The sequence below is a fragment of the Canis lupus genome, chromosome 24 (genome assembly GCF_003254725.2).
Source record: "Canis lupus dingo isolate Sandy chromosome 24, ASM325472v2, whole genome shotgun sequence".
Taxonomy (NCBI): Eukaryota; Metazoa; Chordata; class Mammalia; order Carnivora; family Canidae; genus Canis; species Canis lupus.
In genome coordinates this window covers 21832266-21848844 of record NC_064266.1, presented here as the reverse complement: position 1 = coordinate 21848844, position 16579 = coordinate 21832266, and the positions used below count along the sequence as shown (strand labels likewise).

General features: G+C 46.7%; 1 protein-coding gene across 3 annotated transcripts in view; it reads right to left on the bottom strand.

Moving 5' to 3' along the window:
* Positions 1 to 504: 504 nt before the first annotated feature.
* Positions 505 to 16579, bottom strand: part of ASXL1 (ASXL transcriptional regulator 1) — a 78164-nt gene continuing 62089 nt past the window's right edge. Inside the window, exons 5-13 of one of the 3 annotated variants that reach the window (XM_025469680.3) lie at positions 10630 to 10750; positions 10456 to 10553; positions 9794 to 9887; positions 9183 to 9335; positions 7766 to 7929; positions 7574 to 7670; positions 5888 to 5993; positions 4972 to 5605; positions 505 to 4436 (exon numbers count right to left, since the gene is read on the bottom strand). In XM_025469680.3, the coding sequence (XP_025325465.1) occupies positions 1512 to 4436; positions 4972 to 5605; positions 5888 to 5993; positions 7574 to 7670; positions 7766 to 7929; positions 9183 to 9335; positions 9794 to 9887; positions 10456 to 10553; positions 10630 to 10750 (4392 nt within the window). In that variant the 3' untranslated portion in view covers positions 505 to 1511. The remainder of the gene's footprint in view (positions 4437 to 4971; positions 5606 to 5887; positions 5994 to 7573; positions 7671 to 7765; positions 7930 to 9182; positions 9336 to 9793; positions 9888 to 10455; positions 10554 to 10629; positions 10751 to 16579) is intronic. The other 2 variants (XM_025469682.3, XM_049100472.1) reach the window with 2 other exon arrangements.

Genomic DNA, 16579 nt, shown 5'->3' with positions numbered 1-16579 from the left:
GTGGGGAGCAAGGCGAGGGAAGATAACTATGGAGATGTCTACGTGCTGGGAGTGTGTAGTGAGAGAAGCAGGCAACAGGTGTGGCTTTCTTCCCCAACCTATCAAAAGAACACCAAATGGTCCCAGGTATTGAAGGTGGTAACCCTGGAGCCACATCTGGAATGCCTGCTTGGGGCTGCCCAGGGCACTCACCCTTGACTTCAGAGCACTTAACACTGGTGGCGGTGATTTATCACATATGGCAGCGAGAAGCCAGTGGAAGGTCAGAAGAGAAGAGACATGAGGTGAGACACATCTGCTCAGCAGAGCGCAGGTGGGCTGGCTGTGGTTCTGCGGGCCACAGCAGGTCCATTGGGCGACCAGGACAGGGCACTGGGCCACGCTGGCAGATCCCAAGTCAGTTGCTGCACCCTTCTGTCGGGTGGTGGCTCTGACTCAGGCAGAGAAGCACACCACTTTAATGCGATGTTGCCGGAGACGGATAATAAGGGAGAGACACTCGTGTTCTCTGTACAATACATCCATTTACAGAATCGGCCAGTACTGTGTACAACATATAAATACATGATAAAACATTAGAGGTGCATAGAGCATACTTACAGAAGCCAAAAAGTTCACTTTATACATCCAAGGATAAAGAGTTAAAAATATAAAAATAAGAAACACACACTGCTTTGAAATGTAAAATGACTTTCACATACACAGGTGCGTGGAGATGCCCACTCCCACTGAGTCCAAAGTGACAGGGAGGGTGTCAAGCAGAGGAATTCACCTGCCAAACATCTGGACATCTGACTTACAAGGTCTACAGATGGCATTTTAAGAGGAAAGACAACCCTATGCCCAACCCCATTGTCCAAGCAAGTCTATTCAAGGTTTCAAAAGCTCCTGCGGGCCAGTGAATGGTACCAAGACAGGAAAGTCCCAAATTTGCTTCAGCAACAGAACCAAAGGTCAAACTGGCTCCTGTCAAATGGCAAGTGACTGAACTGTGCCCCTGAGGTGAGCAGGTGCTTGGGCCCCCTGGTGGGCACTGCTGGGAGTTACTTTAACCCTGTGCTGGCTTCCCCAGCCATGAACTCCCCCAGGCGGAGCAGCAGAAGGGAAGATGGCAGGGAGGGGGCAGTGGAAGACTGGCAGGTCTACTCAGTTCAGGTAGGTTAGTTCCCCTGATGGAGAACACAACCTTCTTCCTTCAGTTTCAAGTCCCTCTGGGTGTCAAGGTAGGCTCCCCACGCCACACCAGGCTCTGTCTGCATGAGAGCTCAAGCTGGCCAGCCGGCCTTGGGCAGCCCAATGAGTTGCCAGGCAGGAAACCCTTCCAGCAAGACCAGAAGAGTTGGTGAGTGACAGAGGGGCTTTAGCACTACAAATTTTAGGGAAGGGCAAGAGTGCTCTTGCTTAGAGAAACAGAGTCTATTATATCAATGATATTCTGTATACAGGTGTAAGATCAATCATTATCAAAATACACACACTAAATATACAACTTTTCCCATGGCCATAATTTATTATCTCACCACAAGGCACAATACACAGAGCTTTGAGGGTCCAATACAGTCATCGTGACAGAACGCACCACAGCCCTGACACATGATCATGGCTTTCAGGCTGCACGCACACTGGAGTGAGATGCTTTCCACCGTGCTGCTGTCGGTGAACATCTGCAAGGAAAGTGATGCGCTGTGGCTCGCACCAAAGTTTGCTTTGTGGCTCAGCTGCACCACACTTCCAGCAAGGCCTTTGGGAAAGGTGGGGGAGCTGGAGGCATAATTAAAGCTGGTGGAACTTAGCTGGAGTTTGGAAAGCTTCCCATAAAATGCCTGTTTGATATTGAGTTGGGAGGGGATGGAGGAAGGCTCCAGAGGCTGACCAGGCCCTTTCCCAGGCTCTCGGGGTAATTTCCAGAAGGGCAGATCAAGGACAAAGGGCATCCCTTGCAAGTGATCCACTAACTCCCGTGGACCAGGACCAGTGGCATTTCTGTTCTCTGCATTTGCCTTGAGAGGACCCCCCTCAAAAGTCTTCTCGCTCTTGATGCTGCCAACAGAGGCAGGGGGTGGCTTTGGAGCCCAGTCTTCTCTGGTGGTCTGTACCCCACCAGACACAGAGTTTTTGCTTGGCCCCAACTTCCTACTGGGAAAACTGGGAGGGGCATCAGCAGGCAGTGGTGTTGGCTCCATGGGTCTGGGGCACTGAAGGGCTGCAGCCTCATTCCTAGGGCCAAAGAGCTTCTTCCCTTGGCCTCCAGTACTGTTCTGATTACCCAGGGCCCGACCTGTCTGATCAGGATCCAAGGAGATCGCATTTGGAGAAGAGAAACAAGGGTCTCTCGAGGTAGTGAGATTTCCTGGGCTTTTGCCTGGGGCAGCATTTGAATTACTGCGCTGGGATACATCAACGGCTTCCTTCTGATCTTCCAAACTAACAGTAGAGAATCGCTCTTTGGAATCCACTTCTTCTACTTTTCCAGAGGCAGTCGTCAGCTCTGTCACTGGAAATAGGGAGTCTAGACTTGGGACTGTCTTGGAAATCTTCTGGGGTGCTCCAGGAGCATGGGTGGGCTCTAGCCTGGCAAGACTGGTGCCTGCTTCATGGCTGTCAGGTAAAAGAGGCTCCTTTGAAGCTCTTATAGCACGGGGGCTGCTCCTGCCAACTGCACAACTGTTTTCTGCAGAATCCTGCAAAGCTCCTGCTCCCAGGGAGCTGCCAAGGCTCTGCTCTTTCATAAGCGGGAGTCCTGGGGATTCAGGTTTGCTGCTGCCTTGGGCTGGAGGAAGAACCTTCTCTAGGGGCAAGTTACCCTGCAGCAACTGCATCACGAGTGGGTTAGTGGCCTCCAATGAGGACCCAGCCCTGCCCAGCGACATAAGCCTTGGCTGGTACTCAGTACTAGCCAGCAGCAGGGAATCTGGAATCTTTTGGGGGACTGCACATACACGAGACACCCAGCTCTGAGGAGTAGCCAGGCTGTCTGTCCTTGTAACCAGACTCCGGTCACCGTTCACTTTGGAGAGTGAGGCAGAGGGGTTCCAATTGCGTTTCTCATCTGTGTCTGCCACCAAGGCTCTCTTTACCATGGTGGCCTCACTGGGGTCGGCCTCGCTGCTGTCCTCAGAGAGCTGGCCTTCAAAGTCAGAGGCCGTGTCTGTAGACTCACCATGAGGACTCAGTGCTTCAGAGTCTCCATTGATTTTCAACTTTTCACCTTCCACTGGTTTGCGGTCACTGCCGGCACGGTCAGTGCACCCTCGAGATGGCACTGTCCAGAGCAAAGGGAAGTGGTTGGGGGGATCTAGCCCTTCCCCAGCTGTCAACTCCCCAGGTAATGCAGGAATGAAGGCGGCAGCTTTCTCCCACTCTTCCACAGCCTGGGGCTCAACAGATGGGACAAGTTCCCTAGAGTCTGGTTCAGGCTGTCCCACTGCCTCATCCTTTGACAGGCCAGGCACCCAAGGAGCAGCACCATCAGAGACTAGGGCCTCAGTTGTCAAGTCTTCTTGTCTAGTAGCACTTTCCCTTGTGGGTGAGGATGAATCACCAAGTCCTAATTCCTCATCATACTGTCTATCCTGCAGGCAATTAGCCAATGGTGATTCACTGGCAGAATTGGGAGTCACATTCACAGGATCCTTCATGCTGGGGTTACTGTCTCGTTCTAGAGCCTGGCCAGGTCCTCCTTCCAATACAACATCCCCCACTAGAGACTGCACAGGACCACTCTCCGCAGAAAGAGAGGGTCCTCGATCCTCATCATCGTTTTCCCAGGAAGTGGTACCAGACTCATGTTCAGTTCTAACATCTAAATGCAACGGAGGTTGCTCAACTAATCTCTCTGGGGCTGGGGTTTGGGAGGACAATAAGGGCAAAGCCTGGCAAGGCTTGTCCCCAGTGGGAGCAATGGGGAGTTGGGAGGCCCCAACTTCCAGCCCACTTGTGAGGACATCTGGAACCCTCTGCAGGGGGCAGCTCTCCTCCTTTCTGAGAGCAATCAGTTCCTCTCTTCTGGCTCTGGACACAGCAGTCCCAGCCTGGATATGCTCCCCATTCAGAGGACAAGACGGCAGTAGTTGTGTTCGCTGTAGATCTGACGCACGCTCTCCAGGGGTGTCCGGGGCTCCACTGGGCTCAGGGTGGCCACAGGCCTCACCACCATCACCACTGCCGCCGCCTCTGCCACCTCCCTCATCGGTGGCCCCGCCGCCACCTCCACCCGGGCCACCCCCCCCTCCGATGGCAGTGGTGGCCGCCTCTCGATGACAGTGGTGGCCTCTCGCCCCTCGGACTTGCAGAGCACGGGCTTTAATGTCTGCGAGGGTCCTGGCACCAGTCCAGCCCCGGCAGGAGGACTCCGTGATGGGGACGATGCGGGGGCATATCTGGTAAGTGGGCTGACCTTTAACCACCCAGGGTGGTTTGATACGTGAAAGTTGAATCTGCAAGAGAAGAATTGGAAAACAATTTTAATTGACTGGGTGATCTGACATAAGAACTGTACAGCTAAACTGAGATTCTAGTCGCTTAGGGAGCATGGCCTAGAGAATCAAATAATTATCTTTAAAAATGAAATAACGGCAGTAAAACGGCCATCTGTGACACCATACCATTCTGAGATGACTCTGCTCAAGGGCTGTCATATGCCATGCTTCTAAATTTAATTTCTAGTGGGACTGTGTGAGTCAGTGGACAAAGAATCTAACACCACCTAATAAAAGATTTAAAAATCCCAAAGGATTCTGACCTCCAGAGAGAACTTCAACAGAGTGAACAAAGCAGCAAGGAAGAAAAGAACCTTATCCCCCTGACCATTAAGTCAGTCTCATGAATGGCTCTCTTGTATAGGGCTCTATACTCTCACGTAATTAACACAAGCGCCCGGAGCCTTCTATCTCTGCAAAGGGGCTCTGCACATCTCCTGACCCTCGAAGGGAACCTGGCCTCAGGACAGCCAGGAATCAAACAGCCTCCTACCCGGATGGGCGGGACTTTGGGCTCCTCTTTGGTGGGCTGTGGCTTTTCGGTGTGAACACTTTCAATTGTGTTACGAAAGGACTGACGATCTTCAAGCCGGGGCTTCTTTTCGGGAAAGGATGCAGAGGCCGCCTGCTCAAAGGACTTCCTCTTCTGATCCTTGGGTTCCTGATCCGCATTCTCCTGAGGCAAGCTGGGAATCCTGTCTGGAGACACGGAAGCATGTGCCAAGTCACCTGGATCGGTCTGGGTCCGGGAAGCCACAGGCTGGGTCAGGAATTCGGGACTTTCTGGGTCAGGTGCTGCAGAGGCCGAGCCAGGCAGGTGAGGACTGCCCGCCTCTGCTGAGTCACTCTTAGCCTCCCCATCCTTGTAGAGGGGGATGTCTGGTGCCACAGACTGTGTGTCTTTAGCAACTCCTGCTTGTTCTGGCTCCTGCTTTTTGTACAGATTCCTTCTGGCTCTGGTTCGGAGATCTGGCCGAGAGCGTTTCTTGAAATGCCCATCTCGCTGTCGGGTGGCTGGACCACGCTGTGGCCGTGCTGATTCTCCTGGGACACACAAGTCACTCTTGATTTCAGCCTCCTCATGGCCCACGTTCTGATGCAATGACTCTTCTTTGGTCAAACCCAATCTGCAAACCAAATTCACACCATTAGTTACAGGGCAGAGAAGCATGCCTATTTTATTTTAGCTGTTAGATATTTCAGAACAAAATATATCTGTGTGGTACACAGCACTAACCACAGAAAAACATATGTTAGGCTTTTCTATGAATGGTGTTAAGCTAAACAAGCCAGGCAAGCCACCCCGGCCACCCTGTTCTTGCCCTCATGCTGGTGTCCATGACTTAGACATCATCTGCTTCTCTGCCCCCCACAGCTCAGATCAGGACTGGCAGCACCAAAGGCCTTACTTCTGTCCATAGTAGTCTTCAAAGAACTTCTCTTTCCACTGTTCCACCTTCTTTTCCTTCTCCATTTCCTGTCGGATTCTAACTTGCATCTCATGAGTGAATTCGCCTAAAGAGAAATACAGTGCGTGCATTCAGGATACTGTCTGTCTGTCTTACGGAAAGCCAAATCTTGCCATTCCACCACATCACATCAGGACTTTTAATTTTTAAAGGTTTTATTTATTTATTCATGAGAGACGTAGAAAGAGAGGCAGAGACACAGGCAGAGGGAGAATCAGACTCCTCAAGGGGAGCCCAATGTGGGACTCGATCCCGGATTCCGGGATCACGCCCTGAGCCAAAGCCAGACATCCACCACTGAGCCACCCAGGCGTCCCACATCAGGACTATTCAAAATACACACAACTTTGGTGGGTGTGGAGCTCTTTTTTTTTTTTTTTTTAACCCTATCTCCTTCATGCTCGCTATCTCCTCCAGAGCCACATCATGCTCATAGTCATGACAGAACATGGCCATTGGGAGGGCAATTTACTCTTCCCTCAGATAATCAGTCATTCAACACCAAGCAACACATTGATCAATCAAGAAAGCAAAACAGAAACAAATAAAAGAACCATTCTTACTCCCTGTGCAGAAAAAGGTTAATAGAGCAGGCCTGATGGCTTATTCTTGGAAAGGCCTGCTTACAAGGTTGGCCCTTGGCTGACATCTGGAAGCTTGGATTTCAGGAGGGTTCCCATCCCCCTTAACTGACATGAATGGCTCACTGTGCCTAAACTGTTTATACAAACAAGATGGTTTATGGCGAGCACCTGCTTTCCTTCGGGGAATCTAGAATCTGGTTATGTGCCAGGCAGAGGCTTCTCACATGATCAACTCTGAGTTTAAAAAAAAACAAAAAAACAAAAAAAAAAACTCGGGTACCAAGTCTCTTAACATGCTTCCCCAGCAGATTGCATTTCACACGTGCTATCACAAAGCACTGCTGGGAGAACTGAGCACATTCTGTATGATTCCTCGGGGAGAGGACTCTGGAAGCTTGCGCCTGCTTTCCCAGGACTTGACCCCAAGAGCCTTTTCCCTTTGCATATTTTGCTCTGTATTCCTTCGCTGTGATAAATCACAGCCAAGAGTACTATATGTGAAGTCCTATGAGACCTGAATGAAACTACATAAGGAGTCCTGTGAGTCCTCCTAGTGAATCATCAAACCTAGAGGGAGTCTTGGGGACCTCCCAGCACACTCCCCACATAGCTTCCCCGTAAAATTAAGAGAAGCTGACAATCACTCCACTCCAAGTGGCAATGTCTAAAAAGACAGAGCACCTGGTAAAGCTCAACATTTAAGTCAATGCCACGGCGCACTTTCCTCCACCTATCCAGACAACACCAGGATTACTGGAAAGAACAGGAGTTTATAGATGGCTCTAATGACAACGAAGTGATACAGGTGGATATATACACTCAAAATAGCAAAGCCCAAACACTCTGTACCTTTAAAGCTACAGCACATTTAACACCCACCACATTCAACAACATTGTGAGGAAAGCCTGCCTTATAATAAATACACATTGAAAAGAAAGTAAAGAGACTGGTACAAAATGAATGCCTGGGTTTTAAATACCAAGGACAAGTGACACCACACATGGCAGGTACCTCTCAAGCCATCTGAGAACATCGACTCACCATCAGCCAGGCGTTCCCGCCAGCTCTGAGCTGCGTGAGTGAAAAACTCATTATTCAGTGCGCTGCTGCTGAGACGCAATAGGCCATCTGTCCCCACCTAGAAGGATCAAGGCAAAAAGCACAATAAAGAAACTCAGAAAGGGAACAGAAGCCCACCCAGAGAGAGGCAAAGAGGTGGCTACCCATCTGCACCTGTCTGTCCACTTCAGGCAGGAGGAAGAGGAGCTGCTGCTGGAAGTGGGCTGGCAGGGCATGGAAGGTCCGAGAATTTATCAGGGCCCGAAGGTTGGTGTTGACAAGAATGGACCCAGGCGTCTCAAAATCTATCTCTTCCCCTCTGTTGCGCTTCATCTGACCTGTGATTTTAAAGCAGCAAGAAGCAAGGTATAGATTTTCAGCTTTTAAAACAAAAGAGCAAATGCCAACTGAGGGAAAAATTTTAGTGGCAGCACCCAAACTACCCAGAACTTATCTGCATATACATCCAGTCCACTCTAACCTACACGTCACAATTATCCTCTTCAGGTAACTGTCGTTGCCATCAAACCTAAGAGAACACTTGGGCTTGCATCCTCTCAGACAAGACTCTGTACCATGCTGTGACACAGGCTGAAGAGGACGCTCTTCCCAAAGAAAAACAGACAAGGGGGCAGGCTGTGAGCTTCCCTCCAAAGCTGGAGAACAGGCTCCTCAAAGCCAACTGGTGAAATGATGGAAGCTGTCTAAAAGCAAATCTAGTTGGTATACTACAGGAAACTGCAGAAGCCTTCCCTGGAACGGGATAGAGAGCTATGCTTCCACATAGAAAGGTATTAGGCTGTTTAAAGCCACTGAGATATCAGTATCTCTCACAGAAACCTCAATAAATGTTACTTTTACTTGAAAAAAATCACTAAGAATAGAGACCTATGAGACATTAAGCACTACGGATGAGTTGGAAAAGCAGCAAGACGGCAAACCCAGTTCTCACGTGGGCAATGGTTTATTCTAATTTTCAGAAGCCAAGGCTAGTCTTAATGGTTTCATGTAGCCCATCTAACAAATAACCAGCATGTGGGTTTTGAGAAATAAATTCCAAACTAGAAAACAGCATACTGGCCTTGCAAATAGCCCTACTGAGGGGTGGGAGGAGCACGCTACTGAATTTGCTTGCAACCTCCAAGTTCAACACAGGCTTCCTTCTGTTCAACATTCTGACCAGGCTAGAAAAAAGGGTGCCTGACCAAAACTTTGGATGTTGAGAATAAATGTGGCAAGATGCTACCAAAGAGAGAAAACGGATGCTGGAATCCTCCCTGAGCAGCTCAGAAACAATTTTCACTCACCCAAACACTTACTAAGCAGTACCAAGGCAGGCACAGGCCATGCCCTTGCAGGGACATACAAGGAACAATGTGGCACCATCTCTGCCTAGAAGTTCCCTCACAGTCTAGCAGAGAAGATCTACATGTAAAATAACCAAAATACAAGGTAAGAAACAAAAAAATAGAGGGCCACCCAAGAAGTCAAAATAAACTGGTAAAGGAAGTGAAACAGAAGATTGTCCTCTTCTCACTAGGCCTGCAGGGGCCCCCCTTACAGGCAGAGAAATGAGTGCCGAGCCACTCACCTGTGGCCGGCTTCCGGAAGCCTCTCAGGAGCGGGGCAGGGTCCCGGGCGACCTCGGCCTGGCCACGAGTAGCAGCGCTGCCCAGGGCCAGAGAGCCGCTGCTGCTGCTGGACGGGCTGCCGCTCTCGCCATCGGCGTGGCGGCCCGAGAACCCTGAAGGCACAGCATTCCACTGGTCAAGAGCATCACCCGCCGCGCCCAGGGCTCTCAGACAAGCTTACTTCTCCCAGCTCTCCCTGAGACGCTGCCAGAAATAGCGGGTGCTTCCATGGCCCAACCTTGGGCTGTCAGAGATCACCACCTCACGGTCTGGCTTTACCATATCCCATAAGAACGCCAAACCGCCATCTTAGTTTGCACAGCACTGCACCTTTACCAAGCACCTGCACACTTTCATCAGACCCTCACACTGCCCTGCGAGGCCAAGGGCGGTGTGCACGGCAGAGCCCAGCACCGGAACCTAGCTCAGGCCTCACCACCACAGTGTGCTGCCCGCTGGGAGGGCCTCCTGGCTCAACGGGCACCACGTCACCTAGGTCAGACACTGCTGCCAGAGGGGGCAAGGCCCCAAGACCTGAGAAAGGAGCATCATATCACAAGTTTGCACATACCTGACGCCGATTCCACGTGGGCCCCGTTTACCTTCAGAGGAGTCAGGACAACTCGCGGCAGCATCACCCCAGTTTTTTTCTTTTGCTTGTTTGCCTAGATGCCCAAGGGATTCCAAAAGGAGCCTGAGTCACCTACAGGGCCACAAAAGCAGTCCCTCTCCACCATGTCTCTACCGCCATTTGGTACAACAGAGCTACATTCAACCAGCTCAGGCAGGTAATGGCAAGAGCAGCATGGACTCACGTTACTAAGCCAGGTGCTGGCCACTGTGCTCAACACCCCAAGCAGAATGGAATGTATTGTCACCCTGTTTTACAGATAAGGAATTTGCCCAAGGCACCAAAGCTAGCAAGCAATAGGGCCATAATTCCAAGTGCTGACTCCCAAGCTCGAGTGTTCCCCACTCTGCACTGTGGTATCTGCGTTCTAGATGGTGCCGTTGTTTGTCAGAAGTAGGAGCGCAACTACCTATTTGTGGTAATGAGGAAAAAAACAACCACTCTGCTCTCAGATCCACTGCCCACTTTTAACTGTACTAAAAGGTGGAGACTACACCGATTTGCTCTGCTCTCCAGAAACACACAGTTAACTACAGAGGAAGAGTCCTGTCTTGTGCCTGGCCTCACCTACCCCTAGCCTAGCCACCAATTCTCCTCCCTACCTGTGAAGAAGCCCTGTAGGTGTCCCTGGGATTGGAAAGAGGCCGACTCTGAGATTCTGCAGAACAGGATGCATTCGAAGATGTTTCATCAAGAGAAACTGGGAGAGAGGGAAATAAAGGTTAGTTGCCAGCAACTATGTGAAGCTCTTGGTCCATCCCATGAGGGGTACTTACCATCGTTTTCACCGCTCACAGTGCTGGCTTCGTTAGACCCACAGCTCTCCACATCGGCTGTGTCCTCCGGCTCCTCTCCCTCCACAGCAGCCGGACTGCGAGACCACTGCAAGGCATCCTTCTGTGACAGCAAGGCACAACTCAGGTGAGCAAAACCCAACAGATCCTACAGGCACAGCAGTCACTCCTAAATGCACACTGCTTTAGGAGAAGAGAGATTTAGAACACCGGTAAGTTCCTAAAACCCTTTCTAATTGATCTCTTTCTCCACAAGTTCTTTATGTATGTACATCATGAAATAATAATTTTACATTCAGTCCACTCAGGAAATGTTCATGGGGCGCCTCTTATAAGCTACACCATGCTAGTTTGGAGGAGGGGAGGCAAAAGAAGGGGGAATCGGGCCTCTGCCTTCAAGGAGGCTCAACTGAGTAAGAAAGAAAATCAAATTTATTACAACACAAAGCACAGCAACAGAGGTATAGAGAGCTGTGGCAGTCCAGAACAGGGGGCATCTAACTCTGTAAACTGGAGGAAAGAGGGCATTGGAACTAAGGCCTACAAAGAGATGTGCTGCTTAAGCTGAGTTTTAAAGGAAATTAGCTAGCAGGTAGATGGCTTGGCTGTAGCAGACAGGAGGGTATTCTAGATAACGGGATGAGCAATGTTCTCCATGCGAAGAAACTGCAGATTTCAGCAGGGGACTAGGTGCGTGAGAGTGCAGAGCGAGCAGCTGGGCAGATGGTGAGACACTGTGCTGAGGGACTAAGATTCTGTCTGAGAGTCTCTGAAGGCACAGAGAGAGGCATGATGTGAGTTGTAGGGATTTCATTCTGGCAGCAATGGAAAGTCTAAAGGCAGGAGGAGAACTTAGACTGTGATGAGGCCCAGGAAAGTGTCAGTGAACTAAACTGGAAGGGGGGGGGGTGCAGATTTCCTCCTCTAAAGGAAGCTCCTTCTTCCAGGGCTCTGTGGCAGTGTGAGTTCAACTCTACCCATTCCCAGGGAAAATCAAGGGGACACCTCCCACCTCACAGATTAGGAAGAACTCTGAATGAATATTGGGGCCAGGGAGAGGAAAAGCAGAGGTAAATCAGGGTAAGGATGTCTTCTTTAAGAAAGTATATGGAAAAAAAAGTAGATCAAGTCATGATTCTGCCTCTTACAAACACACTAGAAATTTATAAAAGAAATCTACAGAATTCTAACTCATCAATTTCCTGGATCCCTTGATCCATTATATTAAGTCTTCATCAATTTGCTGTCATTAATTTAAGCCCAAATCATGCTAATTTAAATTAATAAAAAGAAAACAATTTTTTAGATCTTTATCTCTTTTCCTACCAGCTATAAATGTTCCTCAGAATCAAAAGCTAAAGAATATTTTTAGTATTAATCTTGGAATTATGCTTAGTGGCTGCCATGTGCACCAAATAATGCAACAAATTTGTTGAGTCTCAGGAGCAAACTAAGATAAAATACTCACTAACGAACAAAGAACTCTGGTTCTGGGAAAGGGGGGGATCGCGCCCACACTGTGAAAAATGGTATCAAAAGGTTCAAGCACTGCCAGTGGCAGAGTACACTGTAAGTGAAAATCTAAAAACCTCTTAACCCAACACTTCTTTTTCTAAGACTTACACAGAATGTGAAAAGCATGACATCCTAAAAGGAGAAAGTCGATCAATGGAACTATAATAAAATTAAGATCCTCTGTTCTGCACAAGACACCATTAACAGAGTAAAAAAGAGCAAAATACCTCTAGAGTTGGAGAAAGTATCTGTAATTCATATAGCTGATAAAGATCTTATATCTAGATTATATAAATCAATAAGAAAATAGAAACCCAGGAAAAGAATAGGCAGAAGGCCATGAATTAATAAGCACTGAACCAAACAGGACACCCAAATGGCCAACATTCACACATAAACCTATTTAACCTTACTGACCATGGAAAACACATTATAATGTAAATTAAGCCACACTGAGATATCACCACATCCATAAGAATGGCTAAAATTAAAGTTAACAATACTAAGTAGTGTTAATGAGGATGAGAAAAAAGACTGAAAATGGATGCAACCATATGAGAAAAGTTTGGAATTATCTGGCACGGATGAAGGGACAAACATCCAGCAATGTCAGTCCTACATACGGATTTCCTAGAGAAATACATGCACCCCCCCGCACACAGACACCATGAAGCACATTCAGTATTTATGCCAGTGACATCTGTAAAACCTGGGCTATAAACAACCAAAGTGCCCATCATAAGTAAGATCAAAACAAGGTAATGTACAATAAAAAATGAATGAACTACAGCCACTACAGCAATGTACACCAATCTGAAAAACAAAATGCTAAGTGAAAGACGCCAGACACAAAAGAATGCATACTGTAATGACTCCATTTTTTAGAAGTCCAAAAACAGGCCAAACTAACCCACAATGTTGGGGGTGCAAACACAGCTGGGAAACAACAAAGAAAAGCAAGAACAGAACTTGGAAACAGGATAGTAGCTACCTTTCAGGGGAAGACGGGAGCTGTGAGTGGAAAAGGGTATTAAGGGCTGCTGGCTGCCAGCCACGCTCCCCAGGTCTTAATTTGAGTGGCAGGTACAAGTGTGTTTACTTTATGATATTCATTAAGCTGAACACTTATGTTGCGTTTTACTCTTACATTTCTACAATAAAAAAGTTTTAAAACAGTAATTCCAGAATTTCCATCAAGGAACACTACTATGGACAGTCATTTGGAGTAATGCTGTAGAGGGATGCCTGGGTGGCTCGGCGGTTGAGCATCTGCCTTTGGCTCAGGGTGTGATCCCAGAGTCCGGGGATCTAGTCCCATATCGGGCTTCCTGCATGAAGCCTGCTTCTCCCTCTGCCTGTGTCTCTGCCTCTCTCTCTCTCTCTCTCATGGATAAATACAATCTTTCTAAATAAATAAATAAATAAATAAATAAATAAATAAATAAATAAATAAAGCTGTAGAATACTTCATGAGAAATGCTGATGATGCAGCAAGTAAATTACGCAGTTAACATTCACATGGTATGATTACTTCATCTGTTTAAAAAGAAAAATCAGGTGAGCCTGTATGCACAAAGACAACAGCAACACTCCACACGTGCGTTAGCCATCATAGCACCTCTAGGTGGCAGAATTGTGAGGACTTTGTTTTTGATTTGGGGTATTTTCTATGATTAACATGTATTTTTTTTTTAGATAAAAAAATAACATTTAAAACATTATAATGGTAAATGCTTCTTTGACAGCTTAGTCACTAAAAGAGAATTTCACTCCTTTAGATTTTTTCCAGAGTCTAGGGGAACCTGGTGTTGATTACAAATCTTTTTTTTTTTTTTTTTTTTTTTTAAGATTTTATTTATTTATGAGAGACACAGGCAGAGGGAGAAACAGGCTCCATGCAGGGAGCCCGATGTGGGACTCAATCCTGGGACCCCAGGATCACACCCTGGGCATGAAGGCAGGTGCTAAACCACTGAGCCACCCAGGGATCCCTACAAATCTTAATTAAACAAATACTGCCTGCTTGTTTGCAATTCAAACTACCCCAAATTTCCAAAGCCATATATTTTCATTAAGAAGCAAATAGTACAAAAACACTTAAAATGAAAACAAAAGCTGTGATTCTAATTCTGCCTTTTTTAAGATCCTTAATCTTTCCATATAAACCTCAGACATTTGATATCATAACTTTCCTTTGAACACTGTAGACCTCTGACAAAAATGAACTCAGCTACTGAGAATCATGGGCATTAGATAATATGCCCTCAGACTCAAGACTTTTTTTTTTTTTTTTTGGCAAGGATATTTTCTCTCAAGAAACTTAAAAAAATAAATAAATAACAGGTAATGAGTGATCTCGCTGAAACCTTATTTAAAAATGTTATGACAGGGACGCCTGGGTGGCTCAGCGGTTGAGTGTCTGCCTTCGGCTCAGGATGTGATCCCGGAGTTCCAGGATCCAGTCCCGCATCAGGCTCCCTGCATGGAGTCTGCTTCTCCCTCTGCCTGTGTTTCTGCCTCTGTGTCTCTCATGAATAAATAAACAAAAACTTTTGCAATAATGTTAAATTCCTGAGTGTGATAATTACATTGCACTTATATAAGGGGAATGCCCCTGGATCAATTGTATATCCCTTGTGTCCTTTCTCTTACTTTTTAAAATGAGGTATAACTTAGAGTACAATGCACAGATCGTAAGTATACTACCTGATGAGTTTGACAAATGCTTATCAAGATACAGGACATGTCCAACATCCCTAAGTCCCTCTGTACTCCTTCCTAGTCAACCTGGACTCTATACTACCCCTCCCTCCCCAGTGAGATGATTGTTCTTCTCTTTTTTTTTTTTTAAGATTTTATTTATTTGTTCACCAGAGACAGATTGAGACACAGAGACATAGGCAGAGGGAGAAGCAGGCTCCCTGTAGGGAGTCTGATGCAGGACTTGATCCCAGGCCCCCGGGATCATGCCCTGAGCCAAAGGCAGACAGTCAACCGCTGAGCCACCCAGGTGTCCCTTGTATTTTTTATTTTTTTAAGATTTTTGTTTATTTATTCATGAGAGACACACACAGAGAGGCAGAGACACAGGCAGAGGGAGAAGCAGACTCCCCACACGAGGAGCCCGATGCAGGACTCGATCCCAGGACCCTGGGATCATGACCTGAGCTGAAGGCAGATGCTCAACCACATAGCCACCAGGTACCCCAACTGTTCTTATTTCTATCATGAAAAATTACTTTTGCCTATTCATGGCCTTTACAGAAATGGAATCATACAATATATACTCTTTTGTGTCAGTATCTAATGTTAAGGAAATTCATGTGTGCTCTAGTCAGCATTAGAAGCTACTATCTGTTATTACAGAGCAGTATTCATATAGACTGTGTTTATTCATTCATTCATTTATTCAAACATTCATGAATGTTTATTCATTCAAATGTGTTTATCCATTCTCCTATGGAACGACATCTGTATTATTTCCAGATTCGGGTTCTTATGAATACAAAGCTACTATGAACATTCTTGCACACACCTTTTTCTGGACAGGTTTTCATCTCATGTGGGTAAATATTTAGGCACAGAATTGCTGGGCAAGGGACGGATGCTTAAAACAAACAAACAAACAACTTACAGACATTTCCAAAGATTCCCATGGCGGCACTGCATGGAGCTCCAGATGCTCCAAATCCTCATCATATGGTGCTGTCAATCTTACTTTAGCCATACTAGCGGGATGCAGTGGTACCTCATAGTGGTTTTTTCTTTTCTTTTTTTTTTAAGATGTATTTTTTTATTCATGAGAGACATAGAGAGAGGCAGAGACATAGGCAGAGTTCTCCCTCCTGTGAGGGAGCCTGATGTGGGACTTGATCCCAAGACCCCGGGGATCACGACCAGAGACAAAGGCAAACGTTCAACTACTGAACCATCAGGCATCCCTATTTTTCATTTTTCTGGTAATTAAAGATATTGAGCACTTTTTTATATGCTTACTAGCCATTCTCTTATCTTCCTTTTTAAAATGTCTATTCAAGTCTATTGCACATCTTTAAATTGAGTCATTTGCAGTTCTTTGTTCTGGATCCTTTTAAACACTGATCACGGGCATGCGTTACTTTTACAAACAAACACATTTCAAAAAATTTCACATTTGGAAATAATTTCATATTTACAGAAATGCTGGAAGAGTAAAAGCAGCACAAAGAATACTTGCCTATAGTTTTTACCTATATTCACTTCCTAACACAAATATGCGTTCTTAAAATACACAAAGTATATTAATTTGGCAAGGCAACTGGAAAAAAAGCTAAGGAATACTAATAATAAATAAACCTGAATATTTTCCCATAAGTCAGATTTTTTAAAAAGATATTATTTTTAAGTAATTTCTACACCCAACATGGGCTCAAACTTA